Genomic DNA, 20204 nt, shown 5'->3' on the forward strand with positions numbered 1-20204 from the left:
TTTTGTTACATTGTTGACTTTGAATGTTACGCTCAATAATCAAAACATTAATGTGGTTTTTTTTTTTCAATTGAGTAGGAAGTTGATATTATTCTGTGTTGTCAAGAAAGAATGAAGATGCACTTGGACAAAGCCATTGCCCAGCTGGCGTAAGACATTTATATACAATTGTATTATACACTTACAAGTCTGTCATGGAACGCCTCCCAGTCAGATTTCTCTTAGCGTCCTACACAAGGATTTCTCATCTGGGGACACACACCCCCACACACATACACGTTTTTATTTAGAGGTTAAGATAAGGGCTTGGAGAATTTGCTTTAAATTTTTCTTTAAAGAAGTAATTCTTGCAATGCTTTCAAAAGGATTTTTCTTCCCCCTAACTTGGAGTGTGGCTAAGATTTCTTTTAACTCAAAAGACTTTTATCCTCTGGAAGAGATGGACTTGTGTATGTTCAGCCCAACACTTGGAAAGTGATGAACTGTGGAGCACTTTTCTATATACTTTCCCTTCCTCCTTAAAAACTCAGCCTTCTCTGCTTTCCTGGCCACCCTGGTCCCTGCTCCTTGCTGCCGCGATTATACCGCTGTGTTCACTGCATCCGCTGCACTGTAGCTGTTTGCTCCCTAGCAGAGGGCAAATTCTTCTTTTCTTGGCAATAGCAGATAGTAGGTACTTAATATTTATGGGGGCATTCGAGGCAAAAAATAAGTCAGAGGAAGGTTTGGAGCAATGATGACAGCTCTCAGCATAGAAGCTGTATTGGCTGAGCCTGCTGCCTCACAGGGATAGAAAGGTCAGCATTCATTTGGTTACAGCCTTGGAAAGAAGTAGTGTCGACCGTGCCACACAAAGGAAGCGGTGATTCTGCCCCTGCCGATGCTCTCAGGGACATCGGCGAGGCAGCCAAAGGAGCGAGGTGCCGCTCCCGCTTGCTTGCCCCGTCCAAGGGTGGGCGCGGCGGCAGCCGGGGAGGGCTGCAGGCTGAGCTCTCCTCAGGCTGCCACGGGAAGGGGCTCTTTAATTCAGAAATTGGTGAGGAGGGCTCCAGATGGGTTGAGGATGACTGACCGCGCATGGCTTGGGTAACTGGACGGTTTACTTCATCTGTAAACAAGGCAGGGCAGCTCTGGTATTAATTTCTTGCTTCTGCTCTCTGGGAATTGCAGAAGCAGTTTAGCGCGGTTCCAGTCATTGTTCTGTTCTGTTTCCTTCTGGTCCAGTTCCTAATCCTCATTTTTTTTCCCTCGACTAAAATCTGCTGCCCACCTTCCGTGTCCTTGGCTCTTCTTGCTCCTGCCTGCTGCCCCCGACAGCTCCGGCCCAGACCGCCTCCTGCGCGGCCCCGCTTCAGGCCTGTGCAGACGGCTCTGTCTCTGCGTGTGCACTTGCTTGGCATCCGCCTGCTAACGGGGTCTCTATGTCCCCTGCGGTCTCTGCTCAGCCCAGCACAGACTGATCCTTTAAACTTGTAAAGCAGTGGGTTCTCGTTTCACTGCGAGGAAAAGCTGACTCCCGCCAGGGTCCACCTGGGCCCTGCTCTTCACGTCCTTGCTCAAGCATCACCTTCTCAAGGGGCCCTACCCTGACCATCGTGTTTAAAATCCTCACTCACGTTCCCAGCCCCTCTTCTGCTGCGGTGTTTTCTGCGCTGTGCTGCTGACGAACCACTCGAGTTGCTTACCCCTTCTGAGTCCGGCCTGTCACCTGCAGGAGGCTGTGAGCCCCTCTAGGGACGAGACGGCTGCTTTCTCCGTGGTGCGTCTCAGGCACACCGTCGGCACCCTAGAGTTACTCGCTGGATGAACCACTCCACAAGTCAGGACGTGGCTCACCTGTCGCCCACGCCTGCCCCATGGGCCTGTGTCTGGCACTGAGCTGCCGGCCGGGTGGGTCCCGGGTGGGTCCCCCCCTGCCTGGCAGGGCAGGAGCACCACGCATCTCAAACCCACCAATTCGTCTTCCTTCCCGGGAGGGTGGCTGCTGGAGCATGAGCCTGGGGGGGGGGCCACCCATTCCTCCTCTCTTTCCAAGCACTCTGACTCCTGCCCCGGAGGTTGGTTCTGACCCTCAGTTTCCACCTCCTGGCAGACCTCTCCCGCCCAGCACCACCACAAACTGAGGTCGTTTACAGAGGGAGGGAGGCTGGCTCTAAATACTTCATACTGTCTCAGGGAATTACTCCCAGAATGGAGACGGAAGACGTTAGGATGTTGAAGGGGAAAGGGAGGTCCAGCTGTGGACAGGTTACTCCAAACCAGCGCCCTGTCTGGAGCGGTTTGTGGGTTAGGAAGATGCGCCCCGAATACGGGACCTCTTCTGTCCCCGGACCGGGCAGTGCGGGCAGGGTTCTAATCACTCACACATGCAGACGTCTCCAGGGGACGCTCATCTCGTGGAGAGGTTGGATATTATGTGAAGGAGGAGGAGCGACCCGGAGAGCTGTCATGGGTGGGGGTGGGACACGGGACCTGAGCCTGAAGCTGCGTCTGCCCTCCGCGTTTCAGAGCCAACAGAGCTTCCCAGCACGAGCTGGAGAAGGACCTGAGTGACAAACAGGCGGCTTACCGCATCGACGACAAGTGCCACCACCTGCGCAACACGTCGGACGGCGTCAGCTTCTTCCGCGGAGTGGAGCGCGTGGACGCGACGTGAGTGTTTCGGCGACATTTCGTTCACCCCTCCTTTCAAACGGTGCAGCGCACAGGCTACGTCGGAGGTCACGGGGGGCGGGGGGGGGGGAGAGGGAAGACGGCCTCGTCTGAGCAAGTCCTCAGGACGCACGTCTCTTGCGTCCTTTACAAAAGGGTAAACGAAGACTTGTTTGTATTTCTAACTATGAAAACAGCGCCCGCTTGATGCAGAAAACCTAGAAAACACAGTTAAGCATAAAGAAAATAAAATGGTACGAGTGTGTGGGGTGCCCGGGCGGCAGGGTGGGGGCGGGGCGGGGCCCAGGCTGAGAAACGGCTCAGCGCTTCATGATTCTTTCCGCCAGGGCTTGTTAGCCTTGCTCTGTCAATGGGATTTTTTGCCAGGCTCCTGGATGCAGCCTTGGCTTGATGGTCTCCACGCATTATCTTAGAAAAAAAAAATCAACCGGACTGAGGTGAAATTCACTTACGCTAAAATGCGTTCGGTGTAAAGGCCATTTTGGCGCGTTCTGGCGAATTCCTGCGCCTGTGTGACCGCGACCGCGCAGCTGCGATGCCTCCATCATCCCCCAAAGCGTTTCCTTGTGCTCCTTCCCGCGCTCATGCCCTTCCCCTCTTCAAAGTGACCCGCAGTGGATTCTTTCCCGTGAGGCTGGCCAGCCCAGAACAGCCCCTCTCTTGGTACTCCTGTGACAAACAGCAGCAAGTGCCACCTCCAGGCGTGAATCGGATTCAGATCCTAGGTCCTCAGTGGTCCCAGTGAAATGCCTCTTCCTGGGCCTGAGGTGAGCAGGACGCAGCTTCCTGTTCTCCTTCCAGGGTGGGGCGGGCTGGGGTCCCAGCACACGCCCTGACCACCTGGCCCTCTTCAAACTACCGGCCTCGATTTCCAGCAGGGATTCTTGGCCTTGCAGAGTGTCGGGGCTGTGGCCCGAGCTAAAACCTCAGGGCGACAGTAAGAGTCTCACGTGATACCCTTGTTCCCTCATCAAGCAAAGATCTGTCGCCGTACGCCTGTCTCACAGAGACGCCCAGTGCTAACTCACCGCCAGTCCTTGCGGTATTCTTCTACGCATGGCGATGAAGACTTAAATTTTTAAAGAATGGTATTATTGCACACGCACTGTTTGTTACAGCCTGTTTGATTTTTTTCACTTAGTGATACAGCAGAAACCTTGTTTGTGAAAATTCTCCTCTACAGTGTGAGTCTGCATGCTGTGTGCATTACTTAAAAAGTTTTTTCAGGAGGGGAAGTAATTATGCTTGTTTATTTTTATGTATTTATTTTTTAATGAGGTGCTGGGGATTGAACCCAGGACCTCGTGCACGCTGAGCACGTGCTCTACCCCTGAGCTACGTCCTCCGCCTTGGATTACTTTTCAGAATGTACCATAACTTAGTCAACTTTTCTTTACTTTTGGACATTTTAGGGTGCTTCCAGTTTTTCAGAGATTGGCATTTAAATATTGCTTAAAACAGATACCCTCACACGCACATCGTTGGAGTATTCCCTCCTGATCAGTGTTTGTAGTGCCCTGTTCGGTGGCACACATACCAACACAGAAATGATGAAAGATTTGCAGGGTGCCTGCACAGGGCTGACGGGCAAAGTCAGGAAGCATTCCGTGTGTTCAGTCCTGGGGATGGGACGTACTGCATGGTGACTCTGGTTAACAATACCGTGTTGTCTGAACGTTGCTAAGACAGTAGATCTTAAAAGTTCTCATCACAAGAAAAAAGACTGTAAGTGATGGATGTTAACTAGACTTACTGTGGTGACCATCTTGCAGCGTGCACATAAATCAGGTCATTATGAGGCACACCGGACATTGTGTTATATCTCAATTATATTTAATACTTAAGTAAAAGCGATTCCTCGACGTGCACACCTGAAAGGCTCTGGGTTTACAGCGCCCTCAGCACGGGGGCACCAGTTCACTCTCCCCACCGGTGGGCTAGGAGAGAATCGTTTCTAAACACGCTCGCCAGAAAGTTACCACTCTCTTCGCTCTTCACTGTTCTGACAAAGGGTTATTAGGACGTCGCTGTTTTCTTTAATACTTCTTTGATGGCTCTCGAGGTAGAATACTTTTCCGTAATGCTTGTTGGGCCAGTGAGACATGTTTCTAATGAACTACACTCTCCATCAACCCCTTCCCCCCACATTGGCAGAGGACCTGGCTTATGCTGTGGATTTACAGAAAGTAAGGTAAACAAGGAGCAAGTAAGAGAAGTTTAAAGTCAGCTTTGCTTTGGGGAAGGGGAGGGTACAGCTCAGTGGTAGAGTGTGTGCTGAGCATGCATGAGGTCCTGGGTTCCATCCCCAGTCCCTCCATTTAAAAAATAGTAAATTAAAAGTAAATAAAAAATGCTGTATGACATCACTTACATGTGGAATCTAAAAAAAAAGGACATAAACGACCTATTTATTATTTATAACTTGATGACTGACTTCTTGAACGTGTGCGAGCACACCTGACTGTCCTTTGTGACCGGCTTACTGCATTCTGTTGATTCTCATTTTGTGGTTGGCTTTATTCCTTTGATAACTACGTAAGCTTAAAAACCTGACGCTCCATTCTGTTCTTAGGAACAATGAACAGTACATATATGTACATTTTTAAAAATAAACAAATAACTGGCTACCGTAAATTAATAAATAAATGAGCTTTGCTCTGATGGTTACGTTTCACCCAGTAAAACCAGGATCAGGTGATCTGGGCCTTTTTCTCTCGGGATGGATGGTTGCCTGCGGATTGTCGAGGCTGATTCATCATTGTCACCGTCGTCTGGTTCTACTTCCTTCTTTCTCAGGGTCTCAGTGCCCGAGTCCTGGGCCAAATTTACCGACGACAACATTCTTCGCTCCCAGAGCGAGCGAGCTGCCTCGGCCAAACTACGGGACGACATCCAGAACCTCCTGGTGGTGACGGCCAACGAGATGTGGAATCAGTTCAACAAAGTGAACTTGGCCTTCACCAGCCGCATCGCTGAGACTGCAGACGCTAAAAATAAGACCCAGATCCATCTGGCGAAGGTAAGCCGAGCCTGGCGGGGCCCCCGCAGCTGCCCTGGATCGAGGGGGGTGGGGGCTCCGGGACCACAGAGTCCCAGCGCAAAGCACACGACTTCCTGGCCACACAGCCTAGGAGAAGTGGAGCCCGGTACGAAGCGCACCCGTATTTCAGCCAGGTAGCCAGGCGTCCACGTGAAGCTGGCACCTGCTGGCGTGGGGGGCGCGAGGAGTGCACGGTGTCACAAAAGGTTCCTAGCCTTTAGTAGAAGCCAAAGGACTGTCATGAAAGCGTAACGAGTCTCTGTTTGTAACTAGGAGGTGAATTTATTATTAGAACATATGGGAGGCATGTTTGCTGTGAAATTATTTCAGGCCTTTTTCTGGAGCACAAAGCCAAGTCCCGGAAGCTGTTACGTGGTTCCCATGTCTCTGGTGTGGAACGTTCTCGAGTGCTTTAGGGCAAGTGGTTTATAATGACAATCAAATGAAGGACGTAGGCACAGTCGGTGCGTCTCAAGCTAAACAAGGAGCCCTTACTTTGTTTAGCGTCAGCCTCAGAGCTCCTCTGATTTCTGAGGACTGTGCTGCGTGTAGAACCCTGCACTGTCGACCATGACAGCACCGGAGCGCGGGCGCCGTGTGTGCCCTGGGCTGCAGTGACTTCCCTTTCCTTCTCATGGTGTCTTTGGGCCACAGACAGCTGTGGGGCCAGACAGCGTGCTACATTCTGTGAAGGGCAGAGGCAAGGGGAACCTGTAGTTTTTGTTCCAGAAAGCTTAGGTTCGTGGAGAAGATGTGCCTCATACATGCAAAGCTCATGCACAGCTAGTAACACCAGGAAGCTACAAATGGTGGTTGCCAAATGACCAATACGAAATTGTTTTGGGGTTTGGAGGAAAAGTGAACATGCTGGTGGGGCCACATCGTGGGCGAAGCCTCGGGAGGTAGCCAGTCAGAGGCTGAGTCAGGCTTGCAAAGAGACCAGGCTGGCTGGCAGGGATGGTGTGTGTCCTGGGAGAGAAGCTTGGAAAGGTGGTTGGAGCCGGCGCAGGTGCGGGGATGGGGCTGGAGGGAGGAGAACCCCGCTTCCCATCTGGGGGGCAGGGGGCCCCAAATGCACGAGATGGGGAGGGCACAGCACCCAAGCCCCCGGTGTTTGCTTCTCCTTGTACAGACCCTGCAGGAGATTTTCCAGACTGAAATGACCATCGAGTCCGTCAGGAAGGCCATCAGGGACAAGTCTGCCTTCCTGAAGGTGGCTCAGACCAGACTGGATGAGCGCACCAGGAGACCCAACATAGAGCTGTGCAGGGACATGGCGCAGCTGCGGTGAGGGGCGTCCGGCGTGGGGCTGGGGGGAACGGCGAGGGGCACGGTGGGGAAGGGGCGCCCTGTTGGGGGAGACCAGGTAGAGGGGACAGTGAGACAGGTCGGGGGATGGGACGGCGAGGGAGTGAGGGGCCCTGGGGGGGGGACGACAAGGACAGGGAGCCCCGGGAGCTGGGGGCAGCGCGGGCTCTTGGGAGAACTCCCAGCCCGCCTGCAGCTCTGAGATGCTGAGGTGCGTCTGCAGCGCGCTGGGATGTGGAAGGTCGGAGGGTGACCCCGGGGCGGGACTTTTCTTTAAAGCGTCAATAACGAGGGTTAGTGGTGAATGAGCCCGAGCTGCAGTCTGGGGTGAGAGGACGGTCTCCGGGTGGAAGTTTGCACAACACTGTGAATGTACTTAATGCCATGAGCTGTGTATTTAGGAAGAGATGAGGTGGTAAATGTTGCACTATGTATTTTGTACCACTGGAGAAAAAAGGAAATGACCTCAACACACACACAAGCAAAGTGTGAACAAACTTTGGCCTCATCCAGGGGGCGAGGTGGCGGTGGGGGCCTTTGCACCTCCTTGGAGTCTCTGGGGTTTCCAGATTCCTGGTCTCGGAAGCAGCAGGGAGGTTGGACGCTGTGTGCTACGCGGTGTCCTGGACGCGTCAGAAAAGGGACTTGTGCACCGACCATCCCCTCTCACCGTTGCTCTCATCGGCCTCTTGGGGCGGTTAATACCTGAGGCCCTTGTTAGAAGCGTCCTCACGACCCCCCAGCCCCTCGATGGCTCATTGAGGTGCATTTCAGTTTGTTCCGCTCTCAGCAGGAATTGAAAGCAGCCGGCCTTTTTCATGAAGCACCTCCCTTCAGAGTTCAGCCACACTCTTCTCTGCTAAACACGAGGTGTATTTTATTCTTATTGTTTTAACTTGGGAGGTTCCTTTCAGGATGGGCTTGTGTGGAGTTGGCCCAGCCCTACCCCCACCCCCCTTCTGGCTTCCTTTCCAGTTTCTTATTCCCCAGTACCTGCCTGCCTGACGCCTTCTGGATTCCATCACTGCTATTCTTAGGTCCTGAAGCACGTCATGCAGAAGCAAATCAAATTTATAGCCACCGGAGGAACAAGGGGCAGCACTCGAACTCCAACCCCCCCTCCCCTGCTGCAGCGGGAGACGCCGCTAGCCCTGCCCTGCACCTGCTCCAGCAGTGGAGCTCCCTCACATCCTGGGGCCAGAACGTCTTTGAGCTCTTACCTAAGAGCCCAGCGGTGGGCTGAGGCTGTGGGTTCCCTGCAGGGGACAGCATGTTTGTGAGGCCGAGAATGATGAGAATGATGATGAAGATGGTGATGGTGGCAGCAACTGCAGCCGCTTCCATTTACTGGTCTTGCTCGGTGCTGGACACGGTCCTGCCTACTTTACCTCCTTCATTATCTTCGTTTTACAAATAAGGAGACTGAGGCAGAAGCGGCCTGGCGGCCTTGGCCCATTTGGCACCTCTAGGGAAGCGGGAGAGGCAGAGGTTGACCCCTTGCCTGTCTCCTGGAAGAGCTTCGTTCAGCCAAGCCAACGACTCGCTTCTGCTCCTCCGTCTTTCATCGGACGGTGTTTTTGCCGTCCCTCCTGTCCTGTGCCCGAGCTCATCTGGCCTTCTCAACAGCCACGTGGGATGGGTCAGCAAGACCGGTGCTGGCTCCCCACCCTTCTCTCTACGGCGGGTGGCACTGAGGGTCACGGAGGCGGCGGCGTGCCTGCAGAGCCCCGTACACGGGTGGCGCGCGTGTCGTCTGTGTCGGATGCTGAGATGTCGCCTTTTAGAGGGGCTTCGGGCAGCGGCCTGCTTTGACGTTTTTGACTTACCCGCGCTATTACACAACGGGCCATTCATTCCCAGCTGCCCCTGAGAAGCTGGGTGACTTTCAGTCTTTTCTCCCCCTTCACGGCTGAGCAGAATTTGCTTTTCCTTTCCCTCCTGCCGACCCTGTAGGGTGTCTGTTTCCTCTGCCCCTTTACTGACTTCAGGACAAAACCGACTTTTGTTTCTGCAAAGATTTCTCGGTAAAATATCATTGCCAAAAATATGGTCCTCGAGTAACAACGGCGGATTTCAGGATGATTATGGGGGGAGGGGAGTACTTTCCTTGTTCAAATGCTCATTCTGACCGCAGCCCTCGGGCCTGTAGATGAATTAAAAATAAGGACCAGGGACTCAGGGGAGTGAGGCCTGAGAAAATGTGCTATTTTCATTTCGAGACTTTTTCTTCATTTGAAGCTTTTGAAACGGGTTCTTTGAAGAGTAATTCTAAACGTTTCCGTTGGCATCCTTGGTGGTGGGCCAGACCAGGCTTCGCTTTACTTCATCTTGATGTGTGTGTGTATATATATATATATATATATATATTTTTTTTAAGTGTGGTGGTTTTATTTGTATTTGAACGCAAAACGTTTTTCAGTTCTCTAACTCCCCCAAAATGAGTGGTTTCAGCAGAACAGCTCTCTGCCCTCTGCCAAGAATAAGAAACTGAGAGCGAAACGCGGCCTTGACCGATGAGGAGAAACGTGTTTGTGACGGTGCAAGTTGAGGGAGGCGTCGGGCCACTGGGCCGCCTTCACGCAGCCACGGGAAAAACAAGGATGTTAACTGCCTGTGTCCTGAGAACCCTGAATTCCTTTAATTAATTTAAAACAATTGATATTTTAATGCATATTTTTTCAGAAGATCTGTCACTGATAAATTTTCTACTAGACGAGCATTTGGCTGCAAGAAGTGAAGGCTGTCAAATCATCCTGTTCCACCCCTGCCTTTGGATTCAGGGCTCCTTCTGAGGTCGCGGAAGCCACTCAACGGGAGTGGGAGACGGGAGGCAGGCTGGCGTGGCTATAAACAGCCTGCCCTCAGAGACCCCATCACCGGCTGGCTCTAGCAGCCTCTCTGAAGGTCTGCTTCTTTGCTAGTGATGCTTTGTACCCTGGGATCTTCAAAAAAGGAACTCACTTTCAAAAAATCCAACTGGACCTCAACAACGACACCAAAACATGCTCTTAGAGCAGGTCTCAGATGGAGTGCTTATGCCCGTCCCAGACCAAAAGAGATGCCAGCACTCACGTTCAATTCCTTCCCTCCCCGTTGGAAGAGGGCAGACGGGCTCTAAGATGGACGGGGGTGCATGGTGTGGACGTTGTCTCGCTCTGTTGTTGCCTCCGTGAGCCTTTCTGGGCGCTCTGCGGGGCGCTCGCCCTCGGGCTGGCTGCAGGTGGCTCCCTCTGGCCTGTGCTCCCTCTTCACTGCCCGGGGTCTGCTTCTTGTTCTTGGGAGACCTCATGGATGTGGGCCTCCGGGCAGCTCCCTACCTCCCGTAGGGACCTCCGTCACTGAGGACACGGAAGTTGGTCTTCACCCAATGAGCGTTTTTTGCGTACCTGTCAGCTGCCGGTGGGGCGGTGGGTGCTGCCTCTCTGGGCCTGGCAGCTGGAAGGCACCCCAAGGACTGCAGGGGGTCGGTGCTCCCGGGACACACGGCCGCGGGCTGTGGAACTAGTCCCAGGGCTGTGGGAGGGATGTCCCTAAGAAGTGTCTGTCCACGCGGGCTTTGAGGGTGGCATGCATTTGTGGGAGGAAGAGTCGGGTAAGAGCGTTCTGGGCCGGGGGCGTAGCAAGGGTGTAGGCTCTGAGGTCGGAAACAGCAAGCACATTGGAGGACGTGCCTGTAGGCTGGGAGGAAGGGCGTGCAGGGTGCCTGGTGAGGCGGGGGACCAGGATTTTACGACTGAGGGATGTCGGGATGCGAGGAAGAGGGTGGGGTCAAGGACGAACAGGGTTTTGGTTTCAGCACTGGCAAGGATGATGTCACCACTGCCTGAGATGGGACAGGCAGGGGGCCTGGGGGACTGGTGACACGTCTGCTCCTTTCCCCACCTTGGCCTGGGTGAGCCCGGCCTGCCGTTCCCAGGAGGTGGGCCTGCAGAGCGGTCCTGGGGAGTCTCCGAACCACCTCTGCTCGTCTGCCGAGGCCTCGGACGGAGCTGCGACATCTGCCCGCTGCGCTGCCCGTCAGCCGGGTCGCTTCCCATCCCCTCTCTAGAGGTCAGAGAGGTCAAGTCCCTAGAAATTGTGTTTCATTTTTGAAAATTACTTATTGTTTTCTCTCTGGCTTTAAGAGTTGTATCTGTTCTTGATAGCAAATCAGAAAATGAAAGGAAAAAAATAAAAACCGTCCTTAATCCCCCTTGCCTTGGGTGGATAACCAGTGTGACCCGCCCCCGGCACGTGAACAGAATCTCCGTGGTGTGGCAGGAGGGTTCCACATCCTGACTTTGCCAACCAGCGTCCGATTCTGAGTTTCCCTCCCCAAGGCAAGAGCTAATTCTTTTCTAGAAAGTGCCGCCTGCGTAGTATTCTGTCATCTGGCCACAGTGTCCACTGCCGTCAGGTGTTCACGGTCCCCCTTGTTCTCTCATGATGCGGTTCAGCACAGGATGACACGATGGGGAAGCCGTTCCTTCGTCCTTTTATGTCAAAGTCTTCACTTTGTTTAAACTCACACGTGAGGCAGGGATACGCTCTGATTTTGAAACAAATTCAAACACCAGCGACCTATACGGGGTGCAAAATAAGAGCCTCTTTTCTGCCCCCCCCAACCTGAACCACACTGATTCGGTGCACCTCCTTAGATGCACTGACAGTTTGTCCTTTAGGAAAAGGAGAGGGTTTTGAGTAGAAAGACTGTGGCTTAGGTGTCATCTTGAATTAATATTCTGCGAGAGCCCATTTTGGGCCTGTACTGTATCGGCTCCTGTGGTGGGGTTTCCAGATTTCGCGAATTAACAGCCAGTTAAAAATTTTTTTTAACACTCTATATTTGGTGGGGGGGTAAATTTGGTTTATTTATTTATTTGTTTAACTGGAAGTACTGGGGATTGAACCCAGGACCTCGTGCATACTAAGCATGTGCTCTGCCACTGAGCCACACCCTCCACCCATTACTGCCTTTTTGTAAACCTGTTTCCTAGTCTATTTCTTGACTGACCACGTGGCCATATCCTTTGGATGTTACTGGCCAAATCAGTGGGTAAAGGAGTCCTTGCTTAACTGAAGAGAAAGAGTTTCTAAATAGACACACAACAGAAGAAATCACAAAGAAAAAGAAAGATTTAGCTTACTAAAAATTGAAATCTTGTCTATAACAAAAACATCATGAACAAAATTAAAAGGCGAAAGACAAATTAGGGAAAACATTTGCCACAAGCTTAACAGACAGAAAAAATGAATACGCCTAATCGTTTCAGAGCTCTTTGCGAACATTTAAGGTGATTGGTGACCCCCAGTAGAAACATGAGCAGAAGACAGAGAGAGGCAGATCACGGAAAAAATGCAAATGCCGGCAGATACTTAGGAAAGGTTCGCTAATAATCAAAGACATAAAAATCAAAACAGTATCATTTAAAATAACCGGACAAGGAGCTGCTAGACTCTCCCCGCGAAACGATGCCCTTTTTCCTCTCTCTCTCAGCAGAATCAGAGCTGTAACTTGTTTGATGGTTTGGGTGGCTGACTGCTGCATGATCAGTGTCATGTCTGTTAGGTTTTTGTCATTTCGATATTTACTCTGGAAGCCTGAGGCGTTGCTCCGGGGGCGGTGCTCTGGGGAGGGGCGTTGTTGTAACTGGCAGAGTGCCCGGTTCACTAACCCTCCACCCTGGCAGGATAGGTAGCAGGTAGGGCTGAGTTCTAGCCACTGAATAAAGTTGGGCCCTCCCTCTTCCCGACTGTATAAACAATTTTCAGTGAGAAAGTACGTGCAGAACGATTAAGCTCTTTGGATTTTCCCCATCTTTACTGCTAAAAAACGTCAGATGTTGAAAAGCTTCCCCTCTTTGTATGTGTCATGTTTCACATACGTGTGCAATGTGTGCAGGAACACTTGCTGGTGTCCCCCAGAGGTGCTTGGTGTGCCTTTTGGATTCTGGGCACAGACCACGGGAGGGGCTCTGGTCTGAGAGGACCATGCACAGGTGCTGCGTCCTTGGCGACTTTGCGACTTGAAGTAGTTCTGCCGTTGGTGGGACCCGTGTGCGGCTCGCGGCTGGCGTGGGCCCAGCCCAGCAGCCGCAGGAGCAGTGGGAAGTCAGTTAACCAGGCGCCCCTGGTGGCGTTAACGCCAGGGTGACCTCCGCTAGCCTAACGGGTGCCTCTTGCCCACGCAGCCTGGTCAGCGAGGTGCACGAGGTGGACGACACCATCCAGACCCTGCAGCAGCGCCTGAGGGACGCGGAGGACACTCTGCAGTCGCTGGTCCACACCAAGGCCACCCTGGAGCACGACCTGGCGGTCAAAGCCAACACCCTGTACATCGACCAGGAGAAGTGCATGAGCATGCGCAAGAGCTTCCCCAGCACCCTGCGGCTGGTGGGCTTCTGCTAGGACCCCCACCCCCACCCCCCCGCCAACCGGCTCCCCGCGGGAGCAGGAAAGGCGGAAACGGGGCGCGTGCGCGCACGGCATGAGCCCTGATGCACCCACTTTATTAAAGGATCGTATTGATAGACATGTACCGGGCTCCTGTCTTGGAAAACCTTTCGTTTGTGTCCAGACCTTAATTCTCTACGATTTACTGGGCTTCTGGGCTAGAGAAATATGACCAATGTAATAGACCAGGTGAACAAGATTATTCGCAGTGCTTTTGGTGTTCTCTGTGTAACAGGAATGGGCCGGAAAGGAGAAATGTGTTTTCTCGGAGGCCGTGGGGTCAGGAATCCCCCCAGGGCGGATTTTGAGCTGTGCCTCCAGGGAAAGGCGGACAGAGGGGGACAGGTCTGTGGGGAGGTGGTGGTCGGGGTAGTCTGAGCAAGGGCGAAGATGGAAAAAGTTAGCTGCACGGGGACAGTGGTAGGGAGACCAGTTTGTGAGTCATAACGCAGGTGGGTGCATATGAGAAAATAGGGTGGGCGACTGGAAAGGGGGAGGGGCTTCACCCCCAGGTTCAGGAGTTGGGGGAGTGACGCACAGCTCTGCGCAGGGACACGGCCTTGTCAAGCAACGACTGAGCGAGGAAAGGGAGCCGGAGAGATGGCTGTGGAAGGAGAAATGCAGAACGTGTTACAGGAAATGGGCGGGACCGGCTACCTCTCCATGTGCGAGTGATGCCGAGTCCAGGGTGAATGGAGGCTTGGGTGCTAGGTCGGCTGGGAATCCGCACTTTGCTTACGCTCTAGGAGGCTCTGTGTTATCTCAGGGTTATTGATTTATTCCTAAATAACTTTTTCTTTATCACTAACATTTACTGATACGTATTTTGGAAAATAGAGAAAACACACACACACAGAACCCCTCAAAAGTACTCACTATCACAACACCCAGAAATAGTCCCTGACGTTTGCCAGCAGTTTATGGTATGTGCGTTCAGTCTTTTTGTGTGACTTTTATATGTGTATATAACATTTATTTACATAGGTAACTTGCACTATTTATATTTCTTTGCAAGTAGGTGTGGCATGTAAGGCTTCTATTTAAATTCATAATTAATAACAATATTTGGGGCCACACCGCTGACTTGTAATCTCCTTCTCCCTATTCAAATATTATAAATGGGCTTCCATGTCATTAGCTCTTCATGCACAACATCACCTTTTAAAACTCTGCCTTTAGTGTCTTTCAAAACGATAAATACCATTTGCGGAAGTTCCAGAAATACAAGCAGTAACATATTCATGTTTCTCTGTCTGACTTCTTTTACTGGAATCTAAAAAAGAAAATGAATGAATGTAACAAAACAGAAACAGATTCACAGACATCAGAACAAAGCAGTGGTTACAAGAAGGGAGGGGGAAGGGAGGGGCAAGATGGGGTGAGCGATTAAGAGATACAGACCGCTCTGTATAAAATAAGTAAGTGTCAAGGACATACTGCACAGCACAGGGAATACAGCCGCTATGCTGTAATGACTATTTTTACTTATTTTTTATGTTTTCAGTTGCAGTGTAGTTGATTTACAATGTTGTGTCTGTTTCTGTGTACAGCGTAGTGATTCGGTTTTACATATACATACATTCTTTTTCATTTTAGGCTATTAGAAGATATTGGATGCAGTTCCTTGTGGGACCTCATTGTTTATCTACTTTATATATATAGTAGCATGTATCTGTTAATCCCATAACTTTAAATGGAGTATAATTTATAAAAATATTGAATCACTATGTTGTACACCTGAAACTAATACTGTAAATCAACTGTACTTCAACAAAAAGATGAGACACAGACATGCAAAGGAAGAAAATAAAAATCTTCCATATTTCTAGACTCACTAGATGCCTTGATATACCTGTATTTTATTTCTGTATTTATTTTCCTTATTTCTGTGCATATTTTCCTTGCAAAAATGGAATCCTGAATAAAGCAGCCCTTACAAAGCACTTGCTGGTGACGGACCTCATTCTCCGTGCCCAGCTCACCTCGGCTAGTTTGTGCTTTTCCCATGTGAAAATACATACTCCTTCCATGTCATTAAGCCTCTTCTCACAGCTTCACTTTAACGGCTTTTTAATAGTCCATTATACTGAGGTTCTAGAATGGTCTGAGACCAAGTCCCCATTGTTGGGTATTTTTATGGTGCCTGGCCCTTCTTTATCACCATGTAACCATGGTTTAGTCTTACTAGCTAAGTGTTGGCAAACATCTTTGATATTTTCCTTAAGGTAAGTTCCTAGATCGGGAACCATGACATCAAAAGTTGTACACACACCGACAAAGGCTTTTATGGTGGCTTGTTAAGTCGCCCTCCTGGAAGTTTATGTCACCTGGCACTCCCACCAGCCGCCTAGGAGAGGGCGTGTCTTTCTGCATCTTGATAACCCTGTTATCTTTCTTTCCTACGGAATCAGAATAGTCTTGCTGCTTTCAGATCTCGCCTGTGGAGAGCAGTGATGGAGAACGTTATTCATGGGCCCTGGAATCTCTTCTGTTAACCGCTTGCCCTTGTTACTTACCTGTTTCCCCTGCGTCTGTATCTTTTTTTATTTGTTTTTAAGGGTTCCCTCAGTATCAGTCATATGACCCCTTCATCACAGGTACTGAACATATATTCTGCATGTGCCCCTGGCCTTTACACTTCATTTATGGTTTTTAATGTTCGGAGGGTGAACTGTGTAAACATTTCCTTTATGATTTATTTCTTTGGAGTTACACCAGGAAAGCTCTCCCTCACCCCAAGATGATTTACTTACGGTGTCTTCTAATTCCTTTCATGGCTTCTTTAACTGCACTTAACCATCCGGAATTCAATCTGTTGTGGGGCAGAGAGCTCGCTCTGATCCAGAAGCTCCAGAACGGGAAGATGAGATGACCGGAGGGCCGGGGTCTCTCTTTCCTCTCCCACGTCTCACTGCTGGCACCTTGCATGTGGATGCAAGACCCTTCTCTCTCTCTGTTAGCATTTTTTCCTGCCTGGGTTTTCCTTGCTCTGCCCTAACCACTGTCTATTAACCCCAAGCCCCATTTCTCTCTCTCTCTCTGTCTCTCTGTTTCTTAAAGGATTTTTTTCAGCAGACATTGGCTGGTCAACTTCACAAAGCATCTCAAAATGCTGGTAAACAGAAAGTATGATAAACTTGTACTAGGGTTATTTTCGCAGCCTCAGTGTATCATTTTAGAAATCAAATTGTAGGTTTCGTCATTCTCCCTCTGCTTCTAATGGAAACAAAGATATGTAAGTGCCCCTGAAACACTCAGCAATTAGAGCAATCAAGTGTTGGTGGGCATCGGTTTTAGACAGTAGTGAGAATAAACATAAATTCCACGTCTCACTTGTTACATGTTTTGGGGAAAATCTTGCCGACTTTTTCCATGAATGATCATTTTTGTTTTTTATATATATATATACATATTTTTTTTCGAGGAATATGTGAGTGTGGAGTCCTTTTACTTAAACATGCGTTCCCAGCATTACAGGAATGTGATGGGAAGAAAATGTCGTTCAGACATAGGAAAAGGCTCGTTTTCTTGTTATTTTGGTAAACTGTGGGCAAGGCTCAATGCCACAAATAAACATTGGGTTTCTGGGCTTACACGCTGCAGCAAATACTCGAATGCTGGAGACCTGACCAGCCAAGTGTGGGATCCCGTGTGAGGATCACAGGTCTGCAAGGATCAACACGTGACCTGGCTTTATACATTCAGGCTCCAACTATCTTTAATATCACGTGGCTTTAAGAAGGGCTGCTGGAATGCCACAGGCTTCCACCCACCCAAGCATCATTCAGATTTAGACATGTGTGTAACTGCCCCTAAATAGCCACGGCACCTATAATTTTAGTAATTTCCATTTATGTCGCTGGAGAGTGTTGTCATAAACACCTCGCCAGGCACTTTTGAGTCCCAAGTTCATGCTGTAAATAGCTGTGGTGGGGTCGGGTTCTAGGTTATAATTTTTGTTTTGCACTGAAAATGGGGATGGGTTCCTTCCTTTCGTCGGCAGGGCTGACCCAGTGCAGGAGGAGGTGGAGTTGTTCCTCGTTTTTGGGGTCCCCAGATTGCCCTGTTGGTCTCTTCTCTTCTAGTCCCGGCCTGTGAACTGTTCCCAGCAGAGCTGGGTCCACCGCTGGTGGTGAGATTGCCAAGGCCAGCCTTCTGTGCGGGATGTTCTGACGGTGTTCCCTGAACCCTGTGTATTCACGCACTCTGGGCAAAAGAGACAACACCTACTCTCTCCACCAAGGACGGAAAATCTGTTTTACCCTGGGGACCAGCTCTAGAACACAGCCACCCTTCTCTGGAGTGTTGAGAAGGATTCTGAGGCCACACAGGTAAGGACCTAGAGGTCCGAAGGCTGGTCCAGTCAGCAGGGGTCCAGGACGGACACGCAGCAGCACGGATCCTGTGATCTCCGCTCTGCACAGTTCTGAATTCTCCCTCAGCTCAGATCTCTCTCTCCCAACATCGGAAGGTTTGCCTTTTGTGATCAACGGCTCGTCCCCCTCAGGACCCGGCTGTTTGCTAATTTTGCTAAGAGAATATAAGAGATCCTTTCCGCTGCCAACTTTTTCCTTTTAGCAAGGACCTTCCAACCGTGCTCTTGTTCACTGTGACCAAAAAGCGACCCTGGTAGCATCGTGGTAGAGGGAGGAAGGAACTCTGTTTAGAATCAATTAGACATTATCAATGGTTGTAGGGGTTTTTTTTTTTTTTAAAGAAAATTATTTTAAAACCAATGTGTTAGTTTTTCCAACAGCTATTCAATGAGGGTATCATCTTTTGAACAATGGTGAAGTCTTAGATCTAAACTTCTTTGATTCTGTCTTTAACTAAAATTTAAGGATAATATCTGCGCGTGAACTTGGTTTTGGCAGATAGAAGGAAAAACTCTCCAACTATAGGACAGAAGGTAACTCAATTCCAGAAATCAGCCTTGTCTAGCATCCTGCTAGCGGAAACCGCGGACGCTCACGGACCGTCGGACTGCCCTCCCTGGGCCTGGGTCTTGGCAGCATATATCCCTTAAAGAACATTCAGTCCCAAATGAGAGTTTATTGTGTTTTGTGACATTTAGCGGCATTTTGGTGCCAGTTAACTAAAATAGGTTCTTTCCCGTATGTGTGCATTTTGGGCTGTCACCTGGGCTGGGAGTTATAGCTTCAGAAATAGCTAACTTCCTCTTGAGAGAAAGGAGAATTTAGAACGAGGTCCCTCCCTTTCTTACCTTGGTTTGGATTCTGTTCATCTGACCTTGTGGAGTTCAAGACCCTTAGCTCACGACATATTTCTTTGCTCGCCTGGAGCTCCAGATACACAGGGATGTATTAATAAAATGAGGACCAAATGTTGTGGAGTAACAGTGTTAGGAGACATAGAAGGGAGTCTAAGTGTGAAATACAGAGATGAGGAGTCAATGAAAACCCCAAACCTGCAGATGCAGTGCTGTCTAGGGAGAATGTCGAGGGTCATCAGAGTTCTGACTGGTTGGTACTCAGGATGTGTAATTACTTTCAAGGAGGAGAGAAGTTTTGAGATGTGTTTATTGTTCATCCTTCAAGAAGAGAGGCTAATGTTTATCTCTTAGGGAGGGGGACGCTCAGAGACTCAGGGATGAGACAGAAGGACCCATGGGTGTTGAAATAATGATCATCTCTGTTGGTCAGCTTCATGATGGAAGAATCTATCTGTATAAGACAGAAAGGGACTTTGGGTATTAAATTGTTTCTTGAAGAAACAGACTCTTGGCTGATTTCCTAAATCTCAGACCACGTTGCTAAACCAGGCCACCAAGGAAGACGCCTTTATCAGACCAGGAAAACTCCCATCCAGTTGAGAAGCCACCTCTCCGGCTACTCCATCCAGAACTATTTCTATTGGAATCAGAAAGCTGCCTCTGCCAAATCAGGGAGTGGTGAATGCAGCTCCCAACCCCCAGGACATACCTTCCTCATCTTCAGGGGCAAAATCCACACCTTATATCTCTCCTCTCTTCCCCTACAGCTGAGACCCCACATCAGGCCTCACACGGGCACAGCCTGGTTAGTGCAGCCCCTCACATCTGCAGCTGGGGTTGCAAGACAGTCTGGGAAATGTTGTTTTGTTAAGAGCGGTTAGCCTCTAGAGTGTAGCGGGGCATCCGTTCTGAAGGTCTGAGCAGACACCCAGGTAGCCAAACCCGTCATCCCAAAGTTGGAAGAGACTGTTTGGTTGGAACCAGCTGACTATGATTAGGGATTTGGACTTGTGCTTGGACTCTCCCATGAGGTAGGGCTATGCTTCCCTCTTCCTGGAGCTCAGCTAAGTCCCAGATGATACGATGAGGTTTTTCAGTTGCTTGTCTGAATCCCCACTAATCCAGTTCCCAGATGCCGTGGAGGACACACCACAGACACTTGCTGTCTCTTCCAGTTAATGTTTCTGTTGTTAGTGAAGCTTCTGCTCTAGGCATTTCCCATAAATACTATTTTATGAGATTATTTCCAGCCACAGCATCTTCTTCTGGTGGTACTTTTGCTGTCGGCACTGTCTGACAGAGCTTTCTGCAGTGATGGGCAGGCTCTACATCTTCTCTGTCCAAAATGGTAGCAACCAGCCACTTGTTGCTATCGAATACTGCCTAAGGGTCCACAGGAAAATTTAGGGCACTAAATCTCAGGAAAGCTGTTTAGTGGTTCCATGTCACAGAGCCAGAGTAGGGCAAATCCAGACGTAAGCTCACATCTTCTGACTCTCAGTAATCTTTCTTCTATGC

At 50.1% G+C, this 20204-nt stretch overlaps 1 protein-coding gene across 1 annotated transcript in view; it reads left to right on the top strand.

Annotated features, from left to right (window-relative positions):
- The window catches only part of TEKT3 (tektin 3), a 30064-nt gene extending 16530 nt beyond the window's left edge, over positions 1-13534 (top strand). Inside the window, exons 4-8 of the mRNA XM_074342123.1 lie at positions 79-149; positions 2509-2652; positions 5470-5692; positions 6846-7000; positions 13192-13534. Of these exons, the coding sequence (XP_074198224.1) occupies positions 79-149; positions 2509-2652; positions 5470-5692; positions 6846-7000; positions 13192-13408 (810 nt within the window). The 3' untranslated portion in view covers positions 13409-13534. The remainder of the gene's footprint in view (positions 1-78; positions 150-2508; positions 2653-5469; positions 5693-6845; positions 7001-13191) is intronic.
- The last annotated feature ends 6670 nt before the right edge of the window (positions 13535-20204 follow it).

This window comes from Camelus bactrianus, chromosome 16, assembly GCF_048773025.1.
Source record: "Camelus bactrianus isolate YW-2024 breed Bactrian camel chromosome 16, ASM4877302v1, whole genome shotgun sequence".
Lineage (NCBI taxonomy): Eukaryota > Metazoa > Chordata > Mammalia > Artiodactyla > Camelidae > Camelus > Camelus bactrianus.